General features: G+C 38.9%; 2 protein-coding genes across 3 annotated transcripts in view; one reads left to right on the forward strand and one right to left on the reverse strand.

The window, feature by feature from the left end:
- Nucleotides 1-4,903: 4,903 nt before the first annotated feature.
- On the forward strand, nt 4,904-20,889 carry capn7 (calpain 7). 2 transcript variants are annotated; one of them, XM_026184795.1, is made up of 22 exons: nt 4,904-5,320; nt 5,578-5,686; nt 6,790-6,947; nt 7,086-7,153; nt 7,318-7,551; nt 7,887-7,973; nt 8,411-8,537; nt 8,961-9,046; nt 9,168-9,261; nt 9,726-9,872; nt 10,262-10,368; nt 10,482-10,602; nt 11,379-11,523; nt 12,736-12,835; nt 13,012-13,147; nt 13,258-13,333; nt 13,712-13,857; nt 14,874-14,936; nt 15,136-15,266; nt 16,327-16,419; nt 17,315-17,484; nt 18,563-20,889. In XM_026184795.1, exons 1-21 carry the CDS (start codon nt 5,219-5,221, stop codon nt 17,457-17,459), a joined length of 2,475 nt encoding a protein of 824 aa, XP_026040580.1. In that variant the 5' UTR covers nt 4,904-5,218; the 3' UTR covers nt 17,460-17,484; nt 18,563-20,889. The 2 variants fall into 2 exon arrangements, with proteins under 2 accessions (XP_026040580.1, XP_026040579.1); XM_026184794.1 differs by having other exon boundaries at nt 17,315-20,889.
- A 3,270-nt stretch (nt 20,890-24,159) lies between these two features.
- The window catches only part of sh3bp5b (SH3-domain binding protein 5b (BTK-associated)), a 33,187-nt gene continuing 32,132 nt past the window's right edge, over nt 24,160-25,214 (reverse strand). Inside the window, exon 9 of the mRNA XM_026184497.1 lies at nt 24,160-25,040. Within this exon, the coding sequence (XP_026040282.1) occupies nt 24,817-25,040 (224 nt within the window). The 3' untranslated portion in view covers nt 24,160-24,816. The remainder of the gene's footprint in view (nt 25,041-25,214) is intronic.

Here is a 25,214-nt window from a genome sequence, read left to right on the forward strand (position 1 = left end):
AAACTCATCTCAGTCGCCTCATTTATAGTTTGAATAAAACTTTTGATATCAGAAAATCAAAGAAAGCACAAACTGAACTGCTCAATAGTGATTATTTTAAAGGTGTCTGTAAACAAGCTTCAAGCAGTCACAGAAACACTCGTACTATCTCCAAAGATCTTTGTCATGTCAACTAAACCCAGAAATGGGCGGGGAGCACAGAGGTGTGGTTCCAAGAGCAGCTGGAAATGGTCTCGCCTCGGTCCACTTCAGTCATCCTGGTTTCATCCCTGCTCCCCGGGACAGCCAGGGACTGGGGAGTGTGTTACAATATCTAGTGCTCAGAACAACATAGCTTTTTCTGCTATATTGGTGAGTGTTTTGGACTTTGGAACCAGGGTTTGACAAACTGAACATTTGAGCTGCAGGTCTGAATCCATCTGATCTTTTGTCTTTCAGGCATGAGTGACTATATCGTCCCGGTGTCGACCTTGATGACCTGGCCTGATGCTCAGTCTCACTGCAGACAGACATACATAGACCTGAGCAGCATGATTAATTCAAGTGTAAACACCAAGGTCGCTAACATGTTGACACCTGCTAATCAGGCCTGGATTGGACTGTATAGAAATTACTGGATGTGGTCAAACTCGAGCACAGCCTCAAACCTGCCGTGGGGGTCCGGGCACCCCGATGACACTCAAAACTGTGCCACAATAGATGCATCAACGGGCTCCTTCTACAGTCATAATTGTAATGAACAACGCCCCTTCCTCTGCTCCAGAGGTGAGTCTGTCCTCTGTGTTTCTGCACAGTCTGGTCGTCCTGGGCTCATCTGGACACTCTTGGCACAACACTGTCGATCCTTTGGGTGGCGCTGTCATTTGATGTTCGCTCTCTCTGTGGTAGAGTATCACTTCCTGTTCCTGTTCCAACACAGGAACAGGAAGTAGTAGTTGAGTAGCTTATCTGCATACCAATTTAATTAAAGACCTTTAGATAACTTCTGTTTTCATAGTATAATCTTCATGTGCAGCATGGCCTCTTCACCTGTCCCTCGTGCACTTTCCTGCTCGTTGTGTCAGATGTTTAGTTACTCCTCGGCCTCCTTTAGCAGTAGTGATACTTGTAACATATGTAGCATATTTGCAGCTCTGGAGGCCAGGATTACTGAATTGGAGACTCGGCTTCGCACCCTTGAGTCACCCGTAGCTAGCCAGGCCCCTGTAGCCGGTGCAGCCGAAGATAGTGTAGGCCCTAAGCAGCTGGGGGAAAGAGCGCGGCTGGGTGACAGTGAGGAGGAAGCATAGTCTTAAACAGAAGTCCCAGATACACCACCAACCTGTTCATGTGTCTAACCATTTTTCCCCACTCGGCGACACACCCGCCGGGGGTCCAACTCTGGTAATTGGTGATTCTGTTTTCAGATATGTGAAGCTAGGGACACCGGCAACCATAGTCAATTGTCTTCCATCGGCCAGAGCAGGCGACATTGAGGGAAATTTAAAGCTGCTGGCAAAGGGTAAATGTAAATTCAGTAAAATCATAATTCACGTCGGCAGTAATGACACCCGGTTACTGCAGAGACACAGATGCTCAAAATGAAAAATGAGGTGCTGGAGACACAGAAGAAAAACCTAACAGAAATAATACAACAGATGTCGACATCATGGAGTGACTTCAATGTTAGTCGGGCTCAATGGAGCAACATCAGCTACAGAGCAGGAACAACAGAAAGCTCAGCTTTAGAGGACTCTCATGTTGTGTATTTAGGTTTTATGCAGATCACTGTTATTTTAGTGTTGTTATCAAAGTTTTGATTTTATTCATTTACTTCTATCTTCTTGTAATTTTATTTTTCCCCACATTAGTTTAGTTAATTTTCAAAGTAAATTTATGCTTTTTGTCTCAGTAGTTATTTCAGTATAATTAACCAAATTATTAAAAACTTTTGCCTGAAAGTCTGCTGGAATATTTATATGGTAGGCTCAGAATTTGGCATAAACAGCACGAAAATATGGATCCAACCTGCCCTGTATCAGCAGTTCAGACTGGTGGTGTCAAAATAATGGTTTGAGAGGTATATTTTCATGGCACACTTGGTGTCCTTTAATGCCAAATGAGTATTGATAAAATTAGTATTGTTGCTGACCATGCCCATCTCCTCATGGCAACAGTGCACCCATTTTTCTGATGGCTGATTCCAGCAACATAGTACATCATGTGAGTTCACTGTAGTCAAATAGCCCCCATAGTCAACAGGTCTCTATTTCAATAGAGCACTTTTGATAGAGTTTTACAAATCTGCAGTAACTGTTTGAAGGCATCATGCTAATATGGACTCAGGTGTCTCTAGATATTTATATATATAAACTATTTCAAGTATCCTCCACATAGAATTAAGGGAGGTCTGACCATAAAAATGGCTCCAACCAGGTATTACTGTGGTGCACTTGATAAAGTGTTTTCTGAGTGTATATAAGAGCATACAAGGGGCAGAGTGAGAACTATGCCTCAGACATGTTCAAACAAATAAATAATTCCCATCAACAAATAGATATGTGTGAAAAAAAAGACTGACAATCTGGTCCCTATTGACATGAGATACGTTGTTACCACATCCTCACATCTAACAGACAATTGCATCATAACTGTCACGGCTGCCGAGGCGAGCCGTGTGGTATTGAAGGGGGAAAGGACCCAAAACGCAGGCAGTAGATGATAATGCTGGTGATGTTTTATTTACACAGTGGTGAGATGGCAAAACAGGCAAGAGGAAAGACAAAACTAAAGACTTAAACTGGGAAAGCTAAATGACAAACCTGAGAGGGTACCAGAATGGGGTGAGAGGCAGAGAGACACAGACGAGGGACAGGACACCGTGGAGTCCACGGTGTCCTGTCCCTCTGTGGTCCATGGCATGGACCACAGAGGGACACGGCGTGACCACAGACTGACACGGCAACAGGCAGGTGAACACACAGGGCTTAAATACACACACACACACACACACACACACACACACACACACCAGTAATCAGGGGATGAGAGACAGGAGGGCAACACAGCTGGGAGGAATCAGAGCTGACGGGACAGGGGAAATGCAAACCGAACACACTCACATCAGACAGAGACCTTCACAATAAAACAGGAAACTCAGACACGGGGAACCAAACAAGACACAGAACTAAACAGACAGCTTCACAAACAGACGGGGTGACACCATAGACAGACAGAGACACAGACGCAGACTCAGAGGCAGACCGAATATAACACATAGAACTCAAACAATAATCATCATCATCATCATAAACTAGAAAATGATAATAAACTAAAAGCGCTGGGTCACCGACCCAGGACCATGACAATACCTTTATGTGTATGATGCACATTAAGATAGTTGTATTTATGTGAAAGGTTAAAATCAGAAGCACTGAGAATAAACAGTTTAAAAGATTTTCTTATTGAAAATGTATATCCTGTTTTAGTTTTGGATATACTAAAATCATAAAGAAGATTGTTTATTGGGAGGCAAAATAATTTTATTCTGAGTATTTTTATATGTATTGAAAAACTATGAGTCACCTCAAATGGTTCCATGGCTTCATGGAGCTATTGGTATTTTATGTACAGAATATATCTGATCTGCAGCAAGCAGATAAAAACAAAATTCTAATTTCCCCATTTGCTGTTTTGAGGAGGCAGACATTCTCTCTAGATTACATTTTTATATTGAGTAATGCACAAATAATTTTTCGATTTCCAGTTCCCAAGGATAGTTTTCTTCAGGCATTCAGAACTATGTTTGCTGTATGCACATCCATAGATAATTCACTTACCTGACCTAAGACTCACAGCGAGGTAAGGTTGGAAAACAGCAACTAAACCATGTGCATAGGTATTCATATATACTCTGCCAGAAACTCTAAACAGTCGTACAAGACCTTAGAGCTTGCATATAGTTCTCAGATTAAGGAATTTAAACACATTTGTGTTGAGAAGTTTTTATCTTGGATTGATCTTGCTCCCATTTTGCAGTTGGGAAGGAATTTTAAAAATAACTTCAGTTCAGTTGATTGGTATTAAATCTTGCCTGTGTCACAGGCTTCATTTACTGATATTCAAGAAATTTACTGTTGCTGATCTCATAATTTGATACAAGTTATTGGAATTAAGTAAAGTTTCTGTCTTGAATAACATGTTCTAGATTTTTTACATTTGTAATTCTTTTCTCGTGCCACGAGGGAAAATGTTGTATTTTCTTTTTCTGATATCTAGACTCCAAATGGGTGTTAGTTTACAGAGGATAAGTGAAGATTTAAAACAGTTTTAAAGCAGATTTTTACTCTTTAACTGAGTGCTTGTTCTAGCCCCAACCATGAGCTCTCTAAAAATCTTTGTTTTGACCTATTTTTAAAACATACTGCAATCTATTTTTTCCATAAAAATTTTGAGATGTTTGAGTGTAGTGACTTAAACCAAGAAATAGAGGGTTTATTAGGTATCAGCAAGAAAAAAATATTTTTAAGACGGGTAAAGTTTCCCAACAGGTAAGATCATCATCTACCATTTTTAGTAAACAAATGTGATTCTGGAAAAACAATCCTCATAAAAACGATTGCTCTTCCCCCTTTTCTCTTGATTGGCAGCTCCATAATCAAAATCCTGTGTCCAATGTATCCACTATCCCTCTCATAACCATGTAAGCCTGGTCAGACATAACTTAACTCATTCTGACCCTTTGTATACTTCTGCATCATCCTCTTTCCCATATTTTCATGGTATGGCTCATAAAGAAAAAAGAAAGACTAGACTTATACTACAATATTTTACCAATTGCCAATAAATAACGTTAGCTGTATTAAAAAAATGTTATTTTTCCCTGCTCGTGAACGCACCGTCGTACCCCTGGTATCTGCGCTCTTCAACAGCGCTAGCGTTTCTACTGCGACTGCGCGAATTGTCTCCCGGAAACAGTATGGTTGTTTTGGTGTCTGCTAATGTTGTAGTCATTTGATAAAAGGCAGAGGAAAACTTTTACCGTGGCAGTTTTGGCTGTGGGATCAACACCACGTATCAGCATTATCTTCTCTATGTTTTTTCCGAGTTGACAGAATGAACAGTGCCAACAGAGAAAAGCAGATATTTTGTTTATAGACATTTTATAGGTAGCTAACGGTTAGCTAGCCTGTTCTGGCTAACTGAGAGATTGTCACTCTGTCAACAAGTTTTGTTCGACATGGACTCCGCGGCGCTGGAACTTGATGCTGTCACTTTTGCCAAAACAGCTGTAACATATGACCAGAATGGCAAATATAACGAGGCTGTATTTTATTATAAGGTAAGTGCCAATAAGTTTTACCTGTAAACGTATGCCATTTTTCAGGGTTAGCATTTTGCTAATCTTAGAAGTTCAAACTCACTTTCATTTCTGTAATAGCCGCAGGATTAGATTTAAGAAGTCTACTACTTCACGAATCAACAGTTTACAGATATATTTGGTCAAAGTTGGGTTGCTAGTGTCCCTGGATGCCAGTACTTAGTGACCGGATGTAATACTTTTCTAACCGCTGCCTCTTTTATGTTTGTTTTCCATAGGAGGCAGCTCAGGCCCTCATTTATGCTGGCATGGCAGGGTCCAAACTGGACGGGATCCAGGAGAAAGTGAATGAATACTTGGATCGGGTTCAAGCCCTCCACAATGCAGGTAAGCTCACCTCACAATAGGCGCAAAGGGTTTTGCTTCTGATGGCTTTTCAGATGACTTACAAATGAAGGCTTAATGTGAAATATAAATCACATAAAAGCTACTCTAGTAATATTGCATGAAAATATAGACCTGGGACTGAATATACTCCCATTTTAATTAATGTATGGATAGCTGGAAACTATTATAATAAACACACTCCACATGTTGTTCATTAAACTTGTTGTCTAAAAGACACTCAGTATCCTGTTTTACTGAGTTGTTGATTTATCTTGAGCAACACCTTTAAAGAGGTGAAGTGTTTAATGGGTAAGAAAATGTTTCTCTTTTTTACTGAAAAGGACAGTTTCTCAGTTTCTGTCTGACCAGTTTTTTCCATGACTCTCCTCATGCTCTTGATTTGTGTGTTCACATGGGTGTGGCCACAGAATGTACAAGAGTCCTGTTACCACTAGATGATGTGTAATGCTGGGTATTGCTGTTTAGTGATTTCGATGATATGAAATGTAGAAATTGATTGCTCTTTTTTTCTATCATCTTTCTATCATTTATCCAGAAAGCTACCAAAAAAATCACAACTAAGTAACTTAGCACCTGTCTGAGCCAGCATTAACAAAGAATAATAATTACTTTATGACATTTTTAAAGGTGGAGTTTATGTGTATGCTGTTGTATTAAGCTGCACCAGTAAACTTATTAAACTGATAGTTTAAGCACTATTTCAGCACTGTTCAAGAGATTAAAGGTGGCTCAAGAAAAGTTGTTGGAAGGTTAAATTCTGTTTTACTCCTGAATACAATGAGAGACAAATATGGGCAGACAGTACTTAAGATGAGTCTTTGGGTCAGATAGGAGAGACTAGGGAGCATTAATCTCCTTATCTAGTGTCTGGTCTTAATCTGTTTTGTAATGAAGATATTCATATTTCCAACTTTCATCTTGAGTTTTCATTTACTCAAGTATAATGTGCTAAAAACAGGTTTGGATAACTTGGTGTCCATTAAAAATCCTCTATGACAACAACATTAATACTCCATGGGAAAATGAATTAGGTCAAATTACCTGTTGTCTTAACCATTCCTTCCTTTGACCTTTGACATTAGTTCAAGCACAGAAAAGTGACCCACTGAAGTCCCGGCACCAGGTGGACCTGGAACGTGCCCACTTCCTGGTTACCCAAGCCTTTGAGGAAGATGAAAAGGGAAATGATGATGAAGCTATTGAACTGTACACTCAGGCTGTGGAGCTGTGCATTAAAACGGTTAGTCTCTCACTAGGCCCCTTTCTGTTTTTCATTATGTCACTCACTGACTGACACTTAGACTTCCCTCATATTATCCCTACTCATGCTCACATTAATTCCTCTTCCTGATTTCTTTTGTTTGTTTTTTTTCACCAGTCCAATGAAACATCTGAGCAAGTGCTGCAGAACAAACTGAAACAGCTGGCACGTCAAGCTTTAGACAGGTACATATAAAATGGTCCTGGTTTTGTGTTGTAAACTAGAATGTTCATCATTCCTTTTAATGCTCTAGAGCTTTTTGTCTTAATGTTGTTGTTGTTGTTGTTTTCACTTTTTGCATGTTAAAAAAATGAACAACAAAAAAACTTCTTCCACTATATTTTGCCAGAGCCGAAGGTCTTAAAGAATCCCAGTCCAAATCGGCTTCAGCTCAGGACAGGACAGGGGCTCCTGGAACCAAGCCCAGCACTGGTGCCAGTTCAGGAGGACCTGTCCGCCAGTTCCTCCCTCTTGGGCCAGACTTCAGCCTCAATGACCGACAGCAATCCCAACCTGTCCGGGCTGTGCAGTCCAGTGAGCCCCAAGGTCAGCGCTACACATCTGAGGAGATCGAGGTACTCAGGTGAGAAGGCTCACTGAATATGTCATAAAGGCCAATGTTTCTGGGTATCCCTTTAGTATACACTTCTAGTTGCTGAAAAATTTTAGAAAGTATAACATTTACATTTTTTTTTAATGTAGTTTTGTGCTAAATCACTACACCAGGTGGCAAATGACATTACTGCCTCAGCCTTTGATAAGATTATTTTGAAATCTTTGGATGCAAAAGATGCCTGGAAAACTTATATAGGGCCTTTTAATGCCCTAATGGTTTTATCCTTTTTAAATATGTAAATACTACTGCAAAATTATGTGTCAAAGCTTTTCTATTTCATTAAACTTGTGCTTTATTTTCAGGAGTACATCTACAATCAATGGCATAGCCTACGTGCCCTTCATGAGCGTGGACCTTAAAGAGCGATTTGCCTTTCCTGTACCTTTCTCGTGAGTTTGCTTTATTGTTTGCAGTCAGTTTTTATAATAGTAACATTATTTCAAAGCTAATACAAGCCTCACTGAGACATTCAGGAGAGAAAAGTCATGTGCGGATGTATGTATTTTGGAGACAGTCTTAAGATTTGTAGAAACTGCAGTATCTGTTTCTTGACACATTAATGGGAAGGATACCTGAAACACTCAACACTAAAACACTTTTGCTTTGAGATGTGGTTGTAAGAAGTTTTTCCAGGTTAAATTCGTATAACAAATGTGGGTTTTTTTAGTAGAAAACATTACATATATGAAGCTTTGGTCCAATGCATGTGGGAATTACTGACAGAAACTTACTGTGGTTGAAAATTGGTGACATAGAAAAATAAAATGTGTGACTGAATTGGCTAAACACAGTTTTTGTTTTTATTTTATTTTTTTCTTCTCACCAGGGACAAATCAGGGAAACTGGCTTTGTCACCCAAACAGAAAGCCATCTTCTCCCGCTGGGTTCGGCCAGATGAGATCTGCAATAACCCCACCATGATCATGTCTGTGTCCAGCTTCAGCATCAAACAGGTTGGACTGGTTTCGTTTTATTTCCACAATCCTCAGTTGATCTCTACATGTATTTTCTAAAATCCTTATATTTGAATATTAAATAAAAATCTTGTTCCAACTTTGTCCTTTACCACAATTATTGTTCTAATGTTGGTTATTGAAGAATCATGCATTTAAAATTTGTTTCTTTACCATGGGTATGGTAAAGATTTTTTTTTTTGTTTACTGCTTAAATTCATCCAGTAGATGGCACAGTAACACCACAGATAAGCGTTTCTATGAGAGACTATTTAAAAAACCTTTTGATATGTAACTGAACATTCAGTGTAAAAAGTCCAAACTCAGACTTAAAGTAATGGTGATTTTATGCAATGTATTTAAATGTATGTAATTATATATTAACCCGTTCACATTGATTTCCTCATTTCATCTTCTGTCCAGACGGTGGTATCTGACTGTTCGTTTGTGGCCTCTTTAGCCATCAGTGCAGCCTACGAGAGACGCTACAACAAAAAACTCATCACCAGGTGCTGTTCTTTACTGATATTGTTTTTATGGCACATCAGCATGCAGTGCATTTTAATTTAAACTGTCTTTCATACTAAAAAGCAAAATAGCCATTGAACCTTGCATGTGTGTGTGTTGCAGCATAATCTACCCTCAGAACAGACGAGGAGAGCCAGAATACAACCCTTGTGGAAAGTACATGGTCAAACTCCATATCAACGGAGTTCCCAGGAAGGTAAACAACGAATTACAACAGTCAGTTACCTGTTGGTTATTTGCATTGCAAATATTTTGTCTTTACAATGTGAGTTGAAATAAGCATAAAAAAAATTACTTTGTGAAATGTTTACGCTCATGTCACCTGTTCATGATGCAAAAGAAAATATCTTGTTTTGTTTTTTTTTGTTTTGGGTTTTGTGTTGTTGTGGGGTTTTTTTTTGGGGGGGGGGGGGGGGGTTTGTAGATTTAATAATGCATTCTGATATTAATTTAAATATAACAATAGTTATTTTTTTAAGTATACAAATTCCTCCTCTTTTTTTTTTTTTTTTTTTTTTTTACTTCAAAAAATGGAAAGTGGGGAAAAAGTCTTACTTCTATCTAATAACTGCTGTGCATGAGAAAAAGTTATAGTTATGTTCTTTGTTATATTACTCCTGCTTTCCTTAAACTGAGAAACTGACTCTTTGCCTGTTCCAGGTTATTATAGATGACTTCCTCCCAGTGGATCGCAATGGAGAGTTATTGTGCTCCTACTCCAGCAACAGGAACGAGCTCTGGGTGTCCCTGATTGAGAAGGCCTACATGAAGGTGATGGGCGGCTACGACTTCCCTGGTTCCAACTCGGTGAGTAAACCGGGACATTTGTTAATTAGTGATTTCTCCTGGTGTAATCTGGTAACATCTAAAGACAGCTCCCCAATAAAAAGTAATTAAGTAAAATATTTTGTGCAGGGATTTGCTGGAACTGAGGAGAAGGGGATGTACAGTTGCAATAAGTTTAAATATATTTAAAAATAAATGTGCATTTTTTTTTTAGCTTGATAAATTTGTGTCTTTGTAATTAGTTCACTTCCAGGTTTAGTAACTCCAAAAAGCTTGTTTTTTTTCTAAATTTTGCAGCCATGCTGTTGAACAACTTTCTGCATATATTCTGAATTCGAAAAAAGTCTGATGTCAAAGTCAAGAAATTAGTTTTCTTAAGAACTGTTTTCATAATAGCCTAATTTTTACAGAACATTGATCTGCATGCTCTCACTGGCTGGATCCCTGAACGCATCGCTATGCACTCTGACAATCAGTCATTCAACAGGGACGACACCTTCCGCATGCTCTTCCAGAGGTAGGTGCACAGACTTGCACAGGCATAATTATTTTATAGGCCATAATAAATTCCTCAACTAAACATCTGTGCTTATTCTCACTCTGTATCTGCTTCTCTCTCTCCTGTTTAAGGTTTCACAGGGGTGACGTTCTCATCACCACAGCAACGGGTGTAATGACAGAGGAGGAAGGGGAAAGATGGGGTTTAGTGCCAACACACGCCTACGCTGTTCTTGACATCAGGGAATACAAGGTTAGCGTTGGTTGTTTACATTATACTGTCAGTTTATACACATCAAGCCATTAGTGGCCCCTCATACACAATGGGTAGTGGACTTTCTAATTTCCAGCAGGGGGAACTGATTTTGTTGCAAAAAAAAAAAAGTCAGATTGATGTTTGTGAGAAAATGTTTCTACTTTTCACCTGGTTTGTTTCTTTAAGCACTTATCAAGTTAAATTTGTATACAAAGATGATCATAAAGGAACGATGGGATTGTCGTACTATTGCGGTTGCACATTCAGTGTTTCCTTCAATTTTTCATCTGCCTTATATTGACTCAGAGATGGAGTATGGGGGGAAATCAGACTTATGACATTTATATTATACTGACCCTGCTGCAGCGCCGATATCTGTAACACTGGTGAACTCAATATTTCAATATGAATTGAATTCAGCCCTGCTAACCGGCTGTGCAGGTATCTCTGAAGCTTCTAAAAGGTCTCTGTGCATGGTTTTGCTAGTGATTGTCAATTATGACTTCCTTAACAAGCTGCTCATGTCAGTAGGTTCAAAAAATGATGAAAACAAAAAAGTTTTTAAAAAAAGAAAAAAAAAACATTTTTAAACTTCCCAAAATACAAAAAATTCCTCATGACGCTAAACTGAAGAATGAGCATTTCATTCTTATAATCTTGCTTAGTAAATGTTTAGTAAACCTGCTAGTTTGTAGTATATTTAGATAATTCTGTCTTTTTTTTTTTCTGGTCGTGTGATTAACCTCATACTTGCGGGTTTGTTTCTCTTGTAGAAAATGCGATTCCTGCAGCTAAAGAATCCGTGGAGTCATCTGCGGTGGAAGGGGCGCTACAGTGAGCGCGATGAGAAGAACTGGACACCTGAGCTCCTGAAATACCTCAACTTTGACCCCAAGACAGCTCAGAAGTTTGATAACGGTATCTGAGTTTATTGAGTTTTACATTCAGTACTTTGACATTGGTCACACACATTGGTCTTTATATTCTGTCTTTAAGTAATTCCAGGGTATGGAGCATATTCAGTCGCAGTCTAGCTGTTATTGTCGGTTTGTTTTTCTGTTCCTGGTAACTAATGTACTATTTTTATTTATTTTTTTACGTTTTTTTTTTTTAAGTTACACATTATATGTACACTTACTGTGTGTATTTAAGAACCTTGTGAAAATGTTAGTCACATTCTTAAATAATCAAAGGGTATTTTAAATGTTATAGAAATATGTGGCACCTTGCGTCATGCATAAAATTACTCACACAGTGTTAGATTAAATAGAGGGTATGCCTCACTCTGGTTGCCTCTGTCAGGTGGTTTTAGTGTTTACACTTTCCCATCACAGAAAGAGACAGAGGTGCTGAAATCTTCAACATTTGCCATAATATCTCAGAAGACAGTTTACCGGTGTTGCAGTTTAATAAAATATGAATTTGATAAAAAGAAGAAAATAAATGGACCCATAGATTAGCAAACTGATTCCTTCTCACTGTCACCAGATCCACCATCTTTTTGTATGTAGTTTGCATGTTCTTCCCGGTGTCCATGTACACTGGTTTTCTGCCACAGTCCAAAGACATTCAGTTAGTCAGGTTAGATTAATTAGTGATTCCAAATTGGCCATAGGTAAAAAGGTTTGGTGTGAATGGTTATCTGTCTCTCTGTGTCCACCCTGTGACTCACTGGCAACATGACCAGGGTGTACCTAAAGGCAGCTGGGATCGGCTTCCACCAACCCTAAACTGGATAAACAGAAGAAAGTGGATGGAAAGATAACTGCTGTTGTGAATGGGTGCCATATAAATAAAAAATTAATTCAAAATGAAATAGTATCCACAAAAGAGCTTAAAAAGGTAGAATAAAAATATCATGCTTTACAAATAATAAACATTGGAGAGTGTTTAAAAATTAAAATCACTTGCTAAGAAAGCAAAAGTTACAAAAGTTACTCACCATGATGTGCAGCGCTGACTTTATTCATAAGCTTATGACATAGTCGATATGTTGCTAATGAAATCCAGTATATACCCGAAGTCACTGTGAGGGTATAAATCCAAACAATTTTTATCTCTCTTGGCAAACTTAAAATGATTAAAAAATGATAAATTAGTGTTAACGATCAACTTGTGTTTGCTTTCCAGGTGTGTTCTGGATCGCATGGGAGGACCTTTGTCAATACTATGATGTCATCTACCTGAGCTGGAATCCGGCACTCTTTAAAAACTCCTCCTGTATTCACAGGTGACTGTTAATTTATATTACTCATGTTTTATGGATGCAGAGTTTGTCACTCACATTTTAAGGACTATTCAAGGGAACAAAAAACATTACATAGTATCTTACTCCTAAATATTCTGGTACATTTTGTGACATTCTACACTGACATGTCTATGTTCTGGTTTCTTTTCCGTCTGCAGTACCTGGGATGGAAAGCAGGGTCCAGTGAAGGATGTGTACAGTCTTGCCAACAATCCCCAGTACAGGCTGGAGGTTCAGTGTCCAGCTGGTGGTGCTGCTGTGTGGGTGCTTCTCACCAGACACATCACTGATAAGGTAAAGGCACAGATCTGATATGTTTTTATTTCATCCAGATTTAATTTCCATTAATGTGGTGGCCTGATACTGTAATGCTACACTTTTGTGCTATGACCGTGTCTGTCCAGGATGATTTTGCACAAAACAGAGAGTTCATCACGCTGGTCGTTTACAAGACTGATGGCAAGAAGGTTTACTATCCAGGTGAGGTTTGATAGATACCTTAGAGGACATTTTCTTTCTTTCTTTCTCTGCACCACCGAGCAAGGACAGTTCCACTATAGATGAATGGTAGCAGGAGATTGATGGCAGCCTTTATTTCTGCCCTTCCGCCACATACAGCAAGGTCAGATGCCTGGAAGAAAGAGATTAGTCTATTGCAGAGCCCTGGCTTTAGTGATGCATCGCCCTTTTTACAACGACACAAAGAAAAACTTCACTTCACTAACATTTACTACCCTATAAATTTGATACTGGAGGTTAAGAAAAAATTCAGTTAGAAGTTGAGTTTGAAGAAAGTTTTACGTTATCTGTAAGCTACAGTGTGGTTATTTATTTTGAACACCTCCTCTTCCTCCCCAGCGGATCCCCCTCCTTTCATAGATGGCATCCGTATCAACAGTCCTCACTATCTGACCAAGATGAAGCTGACCAGTGCAGGAACACACACCTTTACCCTGGTGGTTTCCCAGTACGAGAAACAGAACACCATCAACTACACACTGCGGGTGAGAGATGTTAACTCTGTTTATGCTCATACACAGAAGTACAATCTGAAAAGTAATTTAAAAAGTCTAGTCTTAATTCTTTTTTTTTTCTAGTGAAATCATTTCTAACTCTAACTAGAATTTGATGTGGCAGCTGGTAACAACAGTTTCAAAGCTACCTATTGGGCATTTTGTTATGCTAGAATAAGCACGATGTCTGTTTTTGTTTCTGTCAGACTTACTGTACATACTACATGCAGTTAGGAACAGTGACTGCTCTTCTCTGATCTCCTCTCCCTATAAATTAAAATTCACCTCTCACATTATTCTGCTACACCCACTTCAGCTTGTCTGAAAAAGCAGGTCCTTGAGTGTAGATTCTCAGGGACTTTTTAAGTGCACGCATGTGCTGCGTGACCCAAATATATTTTTTAGTTATTTATAATTCATGGACTCCTCTTGCAAACCGCAGTGAGGACTTGGGAAAACAGTTTATACTGAAATCCCTCATTAAAAAAACAACGTGCACTCGTGTGCACGTGTCAGCTGGAAGCTTTGTGTTTTATGTGTGTGTGAATTCTGTAACAGCAACACGACTGCTGTAAACACTGCAGGCTTTCTCTCAGTTTCTCTCTCTCCCTCTGTCTCCAACAAGCCAGCCGTGAAGAAAAATCCCCTCCTATCAGCTCACATCAGTGTTTCTCTATGAATATCATCTTTGGAATAACTGATTGAACTCTCTCGTGTTCACTGTGTTTTCACCAGAGATCAAAGCCGGAGCAGAAAATCAGATTTCTTTCCTAATGTTTCTTTTGCCAGAATGGCACTGATATAAAAGATTTATTTTATGAGCAGATGGTTAAGAATTCACAGTTTTCTACAGTGTTTTGAGCTACAATATGCACAGTTTGACAAAGTTATAGATGATGAAGGAGTATTATTAGGTAGGGTATGAATTGAAATTTGAGTATTTTACTGAGCAGTTTGCCCACTAACAATGTGAACCCTAAAATAATGGAGGTTGTTTCTTTATGCAGGTCTACACTGGATGCAAATTCACCTTCTCCAAGATCCCAAATCCCTTCACTAACACAAAAAGGGTATGCTATCTATAAATCAACAACTACATTCTGTGCATTATGTATTTTATCATGTAATTTAGGACTGGTACATTTTTGGGCAATTTGGTTAGCTAAATTAGACAACATTATATTAACTGTATTCTGTGAATATATTTACCTTGTCCAAACAGTTGGATATTGTGGATATTATGTTTACTGACTTGATTTCTGTCTTCAGATCAATGGTCAGTGGAAGGGGCTCAGTGCCGGTGGCTGTGGAAACTACAAAGACTCGTACAAAAACAACCCAATCTATCAGATTAACCTGGAACGGTCCGGACCGCTGCTCATCGAGCTCCGAGGATCCAGGTGAACCCCCTATACCCTAGTTGGTATACTGAGGCGCAATATACCAAATGTGGTATAGAGTAAATTGGGTCTCCATATGACAATAATATCCTAATAGGAGCACAGTTTTCAATTTTCATTGAAATCATTCATGTAGTTTTAGGTCCAATAGATTTAAAAGCTTGTTTTACTTTTACTTCATCTGTGCTCGTAGTTGTATAATCTGCATATAGCAGAAAATGATGACATAAAACAAACACTGAAACCATCAGCATCATCAACCTCTTAGTCTGGGTATCTATGTGCTACTTAGAAAATGCCAGCAAAAAGATTCTGGGAAAATTAGATTTTATAACACAAAATTGGGTTAAATTAGTCCTCCGGGGTCGTGGTCACGGCACTTATTTTGGCGCACTTCAGATCTCTAACCAACTGATGGAATTTATGTCAGCACAGCCAAAACTACTTGAAAGTCTTTGTCACTCTGTGCTACATTATCATATAAAGACTTCAGAAGTGAAATGAAATTTGAATTTGTTAAATGTTCGCCTGAAACAAGATTTGCAGTCCAACAGATAAACCAAGTTATGCTTTTCTAGTTGTTCACACTGTAGGGAGGGTTAACAGTGACGCAGATGGCACAAAAACTAAGGCGTTTGTTCACCATGCCAATGACAGATGTTTTTGTAGTGGTTTTGTTTTTCTGGCATTAAATCTCCTCGTTAATGGCAATAATTTTAGGGCGTTGCCACTTATATTTTACTTCATTTCAAGCATATTTGTTTGACTAGCTTTAAGTGACTTATTAGCACAACGGCTAAATGACTTTTCTCATGTAGCATTAGCACATAAAAATCCTCTGGCTCAATCTCTTACCTTCTTTCTACCTTACATACTGAGACACACAGGCTTGTTGCACTAAAGTCCATCTCTGCACTGCAGGAAACCAAATAAAGGCAAAACAAAAAGCTCTTATTTTTCCTCAACAATGGATAACCCTATGACTTTAGCTTGAGCATCTTTGATCTGTGTAGAAGTCAGTTGCTATTCTCTGCATTTTATTTCTGTTCTGTGTCTGCAGGCAGTACAGCGTTGGGTTTGAGATGGTGACAGTGTCGACAGTGGGTGATCCAGGCTCAGCTGCCTTCCACAAGAAGACCAGTGGCGATTACAGGTACAGTAATGAGCAGGCATCATCGTGAAAGGTACACAAGCTGCAGAGCAACAAGTCCACCCTGACCATAAGCTGAGTTTGATGTCTGGTCATTTATCAACACTGCAGAAGATTTGTTTGAGTTCACTTAGAGCATCAGGAGCATTGTTACATCTGAGCAGTACATTGATCTGATGCGATATCTTTGTGACTTTCTGAGGGCAAAATTAATTTTAATTTGATTGAAAGTATTTATTTATTACTGCTGTAAGGGATCACAAAAATGTTTCTTTCTACAATTTGCATATTTCGAAATTATTGATCAATTAATTTTGTTCCTCAAAAACGTGTCTCCATCTGCGATTGTAGATCTTTACCATCATTAAATTTTTAACAGGTCAATACTAAAACGGTCAGCAGGAATATGTATTAAGCTGTGGATTTTATTGTTTACAAGCATGTGGGCATAGCTGAGTGAGTTCAGTGTTTGACATGCAGTAATTTTAGATTTTACCACCAGGGGGCAGCATTTTATCAGTCGGTGTGTTACGATGTTTTCAGATTTTTGCTGCTGTTTAAGATGTTTAAGATGTTTAAGTCTTTTTAGCAAACCCAGTTTCCTTAAGAGAATTTGAAAGTGTTCCTGATTACTTGCCAGGTTTAAAAAAATAAAATTAAAATAACATCAACAAATTATTCTGTTTATAGATTTGGTTAGGTTTGGAAGATTAAAAACTCTTTTTTTTTGATAAAAGCATTTACAGGAAGTACCGTTAAGTCAAAGTCGTTCGAATGAAGAAGAGTTAGTCTGCTTATCTTTTAAAATGAAAATGTGATGTTTCGTTTCCCACACCTCTGAAATGACATCAACCTTTGCCATAAATGAACGTCACAGCCTCTTCCTTGCTTCTTGCAGATGTGGTTTCTGCTACATGGAGGTGGATCATGTCCCAGCAGGCATCTATAACGTCACCCCCACCACTTTCCTGCCTAAACAGGAAGGACCCTTCTTTTTGGACTTCAGCAGTACTTCAACCCTGAAGGTCTCCCAGCTCCAATGAAGATGGAGCTGGGATTGGGAGGAAGGTACTTGGTGGCATTGTGGAATATATTTCTGAAACTGCATTTTGGAAGTGCCAAGGCCTCCACAAAGCCCAGAATGTGACTGCTGCTAGCATTTTCTCTTCTTTCACTGAGACTTTTGCTGATGTGGACTTGAATTTCAAAACTGACTCAAGGATACCACAAAGCTGTTCTGGAGATATAATCAAAGAGGCACTTTGATATGGACTAAAACGCATAACCATCAAGGCATCTTGGGACAAAAACAAAAAAACATCTTTGCCAAATTAGAAAACAGCCCATTACAAGCCTCACAAAGTAATGGTGTTAAGAGCAGTAACTCCTTTTGCCCTAATAAGGCACACAGTTCCTCAAATAGAATAATTAGTATCAACATTTTTGTTCTTATTGTAGGCAAATCTGAGTGATTTCATGGAACAATAATGATTATACAGACACATCTGGCATTCATCGGGATGTGGAGCAGTAACGGGGTTGAAGCTGCAGAATTAGTGACATCGCTACTTAAACACAGCAGATTTTTCTACTTCTTCACAGGATCTGTTTTGCTGTGGTGAACACCTCAGCTCTAAAGAGCTACAGCCTTGTGGTTTCAAATCACAGGTTTAATTTTAAGACAAGGATGATGTATTTAAGATATGACGGTACTTTTGGATTGTAGCTGAGTGCATTCAGTCTAAAATGTGACCAGCAGCAAGCCAACCAGTGTTGAACTATACACATAAGTAAATGAAATGATGAAGCTGAAATTCAAAATGAATTAAAAGACCAGGGGAAAGAAAACACACAACTCTCATATAAATGAGAAAAGTAGTCCAAGGGTTTCATGTTTGAGGTGCTCATTACTTCAAAGCTTCAAAGACACTGACAACCACAATTAAAAAAACACAACATGCTGTTTCTGGGAAGTAATTAAATCACTTTCCGAGTATATCGAAATCATATCTGTTGTGACATTCACTTCTTCTAGCAATTAAATAAGCTGCCAAAAAAGCTGTTTTAAAAAAACAGTTAACATGTCAGGTGGAAGGGGCAGTTAGTTTCTTTGAACCACCAACAAAATATTATTTTTAATTCTCAGGAGCAGTGCAGCAGAGCAGCATCACAGGGAGTCCAGTATGGCAGCAGTCGAATGATGTCTCTACATGTTGTCTGTGGATGTGATGGCTGAGTGAGAAACAGCCTGATTTCACTGACAGGATTCACGCTGAGTTTGTTATACCTGAGCGTGCGTATGTGGGTGCGTGTAGATGTCTGATTGTCACTGTTACAAACTTAAATGTCTTGCCAAGTACCCATAATATGTTTACCTTTTGTTTTGTTGATGCACTGCACTTTAAACTCTTTTTCATCATGTTTACTCTTTGGTTCATCGGTGCGAACAGCAGCTCAACCTAAGTCACCGTGTTTCCTCAGTTTATCGTGTAGAAAGTTTCTTTTGGGTGATGTCAGCTATCAGCACTCTGTCATGTACAGATGCTGCTGCTATATTCATTGCTGCTCATCTCTGCCAAGCTTTACAGTTGCATCACAAATCCCTGGGCAACAATATGTGTTGCAATCATAGAGGTACGTGATTGTATTAGATTTGGATTTGGGCTAGAGACCCTGAAATACCAATGCTGAAATTAACATGAGGAATATGTTGCATCATGTGGAAGCAGCCGGCCAATATTACGCTCATTAAATGTACTGTATGCTTAGAGACATTTGAATGGAAAACCATTGAGTCAACTCACCGAAGGACTTTTGATCTCACAAAAGAAAGGTTCAGTGCTTTTCTCATTGCATTGCAACTTGCAGACTCAAAATCTACAGGCCATTTATTTCTGGAGTTTTCAGCATCAAAGTTTATGCTTCACCTTGGGAACATTGTTTGAAAAATGATATGGTCAGCTTACTATATGGTTTTTGTTTGTTTGTTTTTTTTTAGCTTTTAATTGCATCAGAGTTTAACTAAAAGTGAAGGAGTTCAGTCAGCTGTCACAGAGCTGATTGTAGTTGTTTGCGGACCTAAGAACCATCTCTGTGATATTCAAGCACTTACTGTAAAGAAAAGCTCAAGTAATGAAAACTTTGTTCAGTCCATCCATCCATTTTTTTATTTTTCTGTTTTGTTTTTATGCTGGAGCCTATCCCAGCTGCTACAGGGTAAAATTCAGGGTACACCACGGACAGGTCGGCAGGTTGTTGCAGGGCTAGTGCAACTAGATAGACAACCATTCATACTCAATTCACACCTGCAGCCAATTTACATTCAGTTAACCTAAACCTATTTTGCAAACTCAGAAGTTAAGTAACAGAGAGCAAACACTTGGGAAATAAATATTAAACTTAATTTAAATTTTAACTTTAATATGATTCACTTTACAAATGTGTGTTGTGGGCCATTATATTTGTCATTTTCGCCCTTGTGAATGGATATGAGGACACTGATGTCAGATCCACTGGCACAAGCCATGCTAGTGTCATTTTGCATGGTCATGCACCATCCAGTTTCTGTAACCTCACAAGTGTTTCTGTTCCCTCAAAAATGCCACAAAGCAAATATAAATGTCACCATCAGTGCACGAAGCAACCATTGCTGGGTGTATAATGGGCCCTGTAGTGCCATGGCTGCATGCTGAAGAAGTCTGTGTTCAATGGGAACAATGCACAGCTGTAAACCCCTGCGTGAGCTACCCTCAGTCTGCGCACAGCTGTTTCTTGTGTGATTAATGATTTCACCAATTTAATTTGAATTGTTCATAAAATGAAGGGGAGAAATCCAAAACATGCAGTTTACAGTGGTGTAAAACACTGAAAAAGAGTTAATCATCACTTAAATAAACATATGTAGAAGCATTTTTGCACAAATGATTAAGTGATTTTCAAAATAGTTGCTGATGGATTTTCTGTTGCTTAACACGCCACGCGATGCTGTGCACTTCTTGTTCACAACATTACAGAAGCCTCTTCGCAATAAATCAGATAAAACTGCTTATCTTATTTTTGGCTTGGCTTTTTGATCAATTTATTTTTGAATATTTTAATTTCTCATGTGAATCGTGTACATCTTGTCTGTGTACCATTATTCTTTTGCAATGGAAAAAGCACGTGTGCATTGGAGGCGGACTGTAAATGAATTAGTAATGTTGGTGTGTAAAAAGATTGACGTAAACTGTTCAGCTTTAAATATCCATTGCGAGGGACTTCTTTTCACCTGTGATGATAATTTATTGTTGTAATGAATATCCATCTCTCACAATACTGACGTGTCTTTTTATTACTGACTAGCCGACTCATTTAAAGATGAAACAAGACAATCTTGCAGCAACCTGTTGTGTGAATGATGATATTTGCAGAACTTGCACTAAGCGTCGAGTAGACTGGCATGTTCAGAATTTGAATACAGAGAATTATACCTGTTTCTGTCTGTGCTCTTTTTCAATTATTTGTGCAGATAATCACAAGTACATCACATTATCTACCTCTGAAGCCAGTGTGCCATATTCAGATAACAGTATTTCTAGCCACAGCAATCCTGTACTGAAGCAAAACAGAAGTAATCATGTCAGCTATAGAGGTGTGCTAATGACATGTTCAGCTATCAGCCTTATGATAACCTAACCCCGACAGAGACACTTCAAGCCCTCCCACACATCTGACTGATGATTGCATGTAGCTGACATAAACACTGGATCCAGTGCTAGAGGGATAAGTCAGACATCTAGTGTTAAATTAAAAGGTAAGCCAGCCATATCCGTCTTGATCATCTGTGTGGCAATCTGACCGTAAAATCCTTTGATCCTTTTTATTTAAAAAAAAAATCCAACTGTGAAAATCATCATGAAAGGTTGTGATAACAGGATGTTTCAGGTGAGCGGTCGGATGAAGCAGAGCCAGTTCAGCTTCTGAAGAATTTGCTGACATGAAAGCTGTGAGGTGAGCCAGTTATCTTACTTTTATCATACCAGTCGTTAGGTTTGTTTGTTCTATTTGTATTCAAATTTCATTGAAATGTGCAGTTGTTTAGACATTACTGACCCCGTGCTGTGATTGGACAAGAAAAAAGGTAAGTTCTCATAATCTTTTTTTAGTGATTTCTGTTAAAAATCTGTGTTATTAATTTTTTTTTTTTTAAACAAGGTATATGAAGTAGAGGAGAGATGAAAAATGATGAATTATGTTAGTGTGCAATAATCAGGCTTCGGTGTAATTTTCTTTGTGTGGCAATAATTCATTTTAGTCTTTTTCATTGACAGTTTGGTGCTCAGTTTTTGTAGTTTTGTGTTTGTTCACCACCAGTGTGTTTCAAATCACAGAATCAACATGTGAGTAAAGTGCAGACTTTAATTCAAAGTGTTTAATACAAGTATTTCATTAACTTGGAATTACAGCTGTAATCCATTTTCAGAAGCTTAAAAGTAATTGGACAGTTAATAAAATTCTAGCTTCATGCTCAGGTGAGGCCTGTTGTGCTTCTAACAGCACATCTCTCACAGTGTCTTTACACATCCTTAGAATTAGAGGATGTGATGATGGCAACACCATGACAAGACAAAAAGGTTAATGTGATGCTGTTGTGTGTGTGACTAAACTAACAGGGAAAAAAAAGGCAAAAGGTCAGTGTTAAAGTGCAAACATGAAGACAGGCATGGGAAAACCCTGAAAAGAAATTAGAGGGCTGACTGGGCTGCTCAAAGCTCATGTCACATGTGACCCTGATAAATGCCAACATGTCAGCGTGGAAATTTTAAACTTCACAAGTTGCCTCCAAAGAAGTCTATCTGCACATTTAGTTACACGTGCTTTAAGATTTGGAAAATGTGTACTTTTCTTAAGATCCTTACAAAATAGTTTAAAGTCGAACGTATGTTAAAACCCTACATGTTCTCATTTTAAACATTTAATACGGTGTTTTTGTTCTGTTAACAGGAGCTAAAATATTCTATTGTTCATCTTGCTAAACCTTCAGGCAAAGAAACAATAACCTAAACAATAAGTGGTGGTAGTGTCCTCACTAAGCTCCGTTCTTTTTCTCTGAATCCTGATCACTTTACAGCTATCCCTCACTGCCTGTTCAGAAGACACCACTGGCAAGTGTAATATATCTAAGCGCACGTAATAGTCAGATCATTCCTTAAAATAACTGACACATCAGGAACAAGCAAAGGGGCATGTCATACAAACCTCCCTCTACACCAAATCAGAGCTCAACATCAGACTCAACAGGTTTACCCCTGTTTCTCTGAACAGTACAAAACTGTCATTGAGGAAAAGTGGAAGAACAGACTGATTAATGTTGGGCTCTAAGTCACCTGTGTCTCTAAAGACTGTAACAGGAACTTTCTGACCCTGATCAGCTAGTGGCTCATTGGCTTCTGTTATGTAAGGACCATGTCCTCAAGAAGATCCCTCTGAAGTTAAGATGGGCAGAGACTGGGACACCAAAAAAAAATTAGAAGTTGAGTCTGCACTGGTGTGACGTAAAAGACTACTTTCCCACCCATGGAAACTGCCTATCACCAACTAGCTCTTAGTCTTAACCCTAGGCTTCATGCGTTGTATTAGGTGCGTGTTAAACGTACTTGCCCTGGTTAAACTCCAGCCCTTGCGTCTCAGTTACACTTCCGTGTACGTAATACACAAAGGCGTAATCTTGTGATGAACAAAAAAAGACTAAAAACAATCCAGCAGCACCTGGGTGGACTGTGTCACTAATGCCTACAGGGTGGGTAATCCAAAAAAGCACCAGGTTAAATAGCTTTACAACAGCCTAACCATGTAGTGTCATCACTAAACCTTTGTCTGTCTCAGCAATTCCACCAAGCATGGAAACGCTGATACTCAGCGAACAGGCCCGAGGACAAGTAACAGTTATTCTTAAAAAAACAAACAAACTACCAACTGGTGTTGAGGGCCCTCCTGTAACGTAATGCTAAGAAACTAAGGAGAAGGCCTCATTTTGTTACATGTGACTCCACCTTCAACAAAAGAGTAAGAGCCTGCAAGTATAATAAGCATTAACTGTTTTATTTAGATAAGATGAACAGAAAAGTCAGTAAATCAGTGCTGCGATGGATGCATGGATGAGAAGAAAGTCAATGTCCATCAGTTCAGGAGCCTGCCTGCCACATGGAGGGGAGCAAAGAGGGAGGTCAGGTCAGTCTTTTATATCCTTGAGGCCACAATCAGCCCTTTGTGGCAACGAGCTGGGTTGTCTCAGCTCGACCCCACAAACCAAACCTGTATTAATGACGACCGATTATACACATTTCCAACACCATATTTCTATTCTTGGACTCCACTACAGTAGATTTTCTGATTCACAGTTCAAAATAATCCATATTTATCTTACACTAGACCTTTGATTCATCCACTCACCCTTCTCCCCCACATTTATGCATTCTTCTGATTGGCTGCCCCTCGTAAAGAAAAGATTTAAACTGCAAGTGGGTGGAGCCTTTGTTCACACACAGCCATCTGCCTGAGACGACCTTACAATCTTTCGATGATATCCCACTGACACAAGTAGAAAAAATTATCTGAAAGGGAGTGTTTAGAGTAGCTCAAGCCTGAGCTTTTGGTTCACAGGGAATACTTCTGCTTATGGTGAACTCAATCATCATTCACCTCATTTTCAGCTCAGGGGAAAGTATGGGGAGCGTTTCTGTGCATATAATTGAGACACTTTGGTTTCGTCACCATGCTTCGATTTCAAATTTAATTATATTTGCAGTTTATGTGGAAAATAAACAATTTTAAAACAGTCGAATCTAAACTCAGACACGTCACATACACAATCTCAAAATTACAACATAGTTCTAAACAAATACAGGAGCACATGTCGGACTATTTATTTAGCTTTAGCATTTCCACACTTGTTTTCACTGTTGCGCCACGCAGAACTTCTTCCTGCATAGTATACAGAACGTCATTAACAGTAACAAGTTCACTTTTACGAGTTGTTTAATAGAGCAGGTTTCAGATGCACGCAGTTAGTGTACGCAATTTGCTTTTGTGACAGACGCATTTTCAGCTTTTAGTGAAAAAAAAAAGAACATAATTTTATACCTTTCACCACCCTTAACAAAAACATTGCCAACATAACAGTGCTCTTTATATGTAATACATGAGTTCAAAAGGTGCCGTGTCCTTCAGAAAGGGAAAACACAGATGTATATTTACAAAGCTAATATACACTAACTATGACATTCAAAGTCTCTCTTTGACCACAAACACTGGCAATGGAGTGCAGCAGTGGCAGCTAGCTTACAAACAGCTCACACCAATTTGGTTCAAAATGAGTCAAGGGCGAGTCAAACTCCTTTCAACACATTCTCTTTTTGTTCTTCACACTCCTTTGACCAGGACCACAGTTTGCCCGGGTTCAGGCTTCTGGGAAAGGCTGTCTGTGTTTTTGGTGTTGTCGGCTCGTGGGCGTCGCAGGTTCAGAAAGCTGAAGCGTGCTTCCAGGCTGAAGCTCTTCTTGGTGCTGGATGTCAAGCTGATGTTGTTGTTGCCATTGCTGGTTGGAGCATTGTCTAGATTTCCCTCTGAACCTTCAGCCCGGTCACCTGAGGCAAAGGAGGAGGTGGTCAGTGAACATGAAATGTTTTGTTCTTTAACATAATTTTTAAAAGGCGGCAATTTTTTTTTTAAACCAACAAAGTGCTGATTAAATGTGTCCTTTTATAGAAAATATTGCTCTCTGTTGCAAAGCGTGTTAAAGTAAGTTTGTTCATTTTAAA

This window comes from Astatotilapia calliptera, chromosome 11 (assembly GCF_900246225.1).
Source record: "Astatotilapia calliptera chromosome 11, fAstCal1.2, whole genome shotgun sequence".
NCBI lineage: Eukaryota > Metazoa > Chordata > Actinopteri > Cichliformes > Cichlidae > Astatotilapia > Astatotilapia calliptera.

Bases quoted from the DNA above. Each gene is read 5' to 3' on its own strand.
- capn7 (XM_026184794.1), top strand. From the start codon at position 5,219: ATGGACTCCGCGGCGCTGGAACTTGATGCTGTCACTTTTGCCAAAACA. The intron at 8,538-8,960 runs GTTGGACTGGTT...TCTTCTGTCCAG, and splicing joins CCAGCTTCAGCATCAAACAG to ACGGTGGTATCTGACTGTTC. The intron at 15,267-16,326 runs GTGAACCCCCTA...CTGTGTCTGCAG, and splicing joins ATCGAGCTCCGAGGATCCAG to GCAGTACAGCGTTGGGTTTG.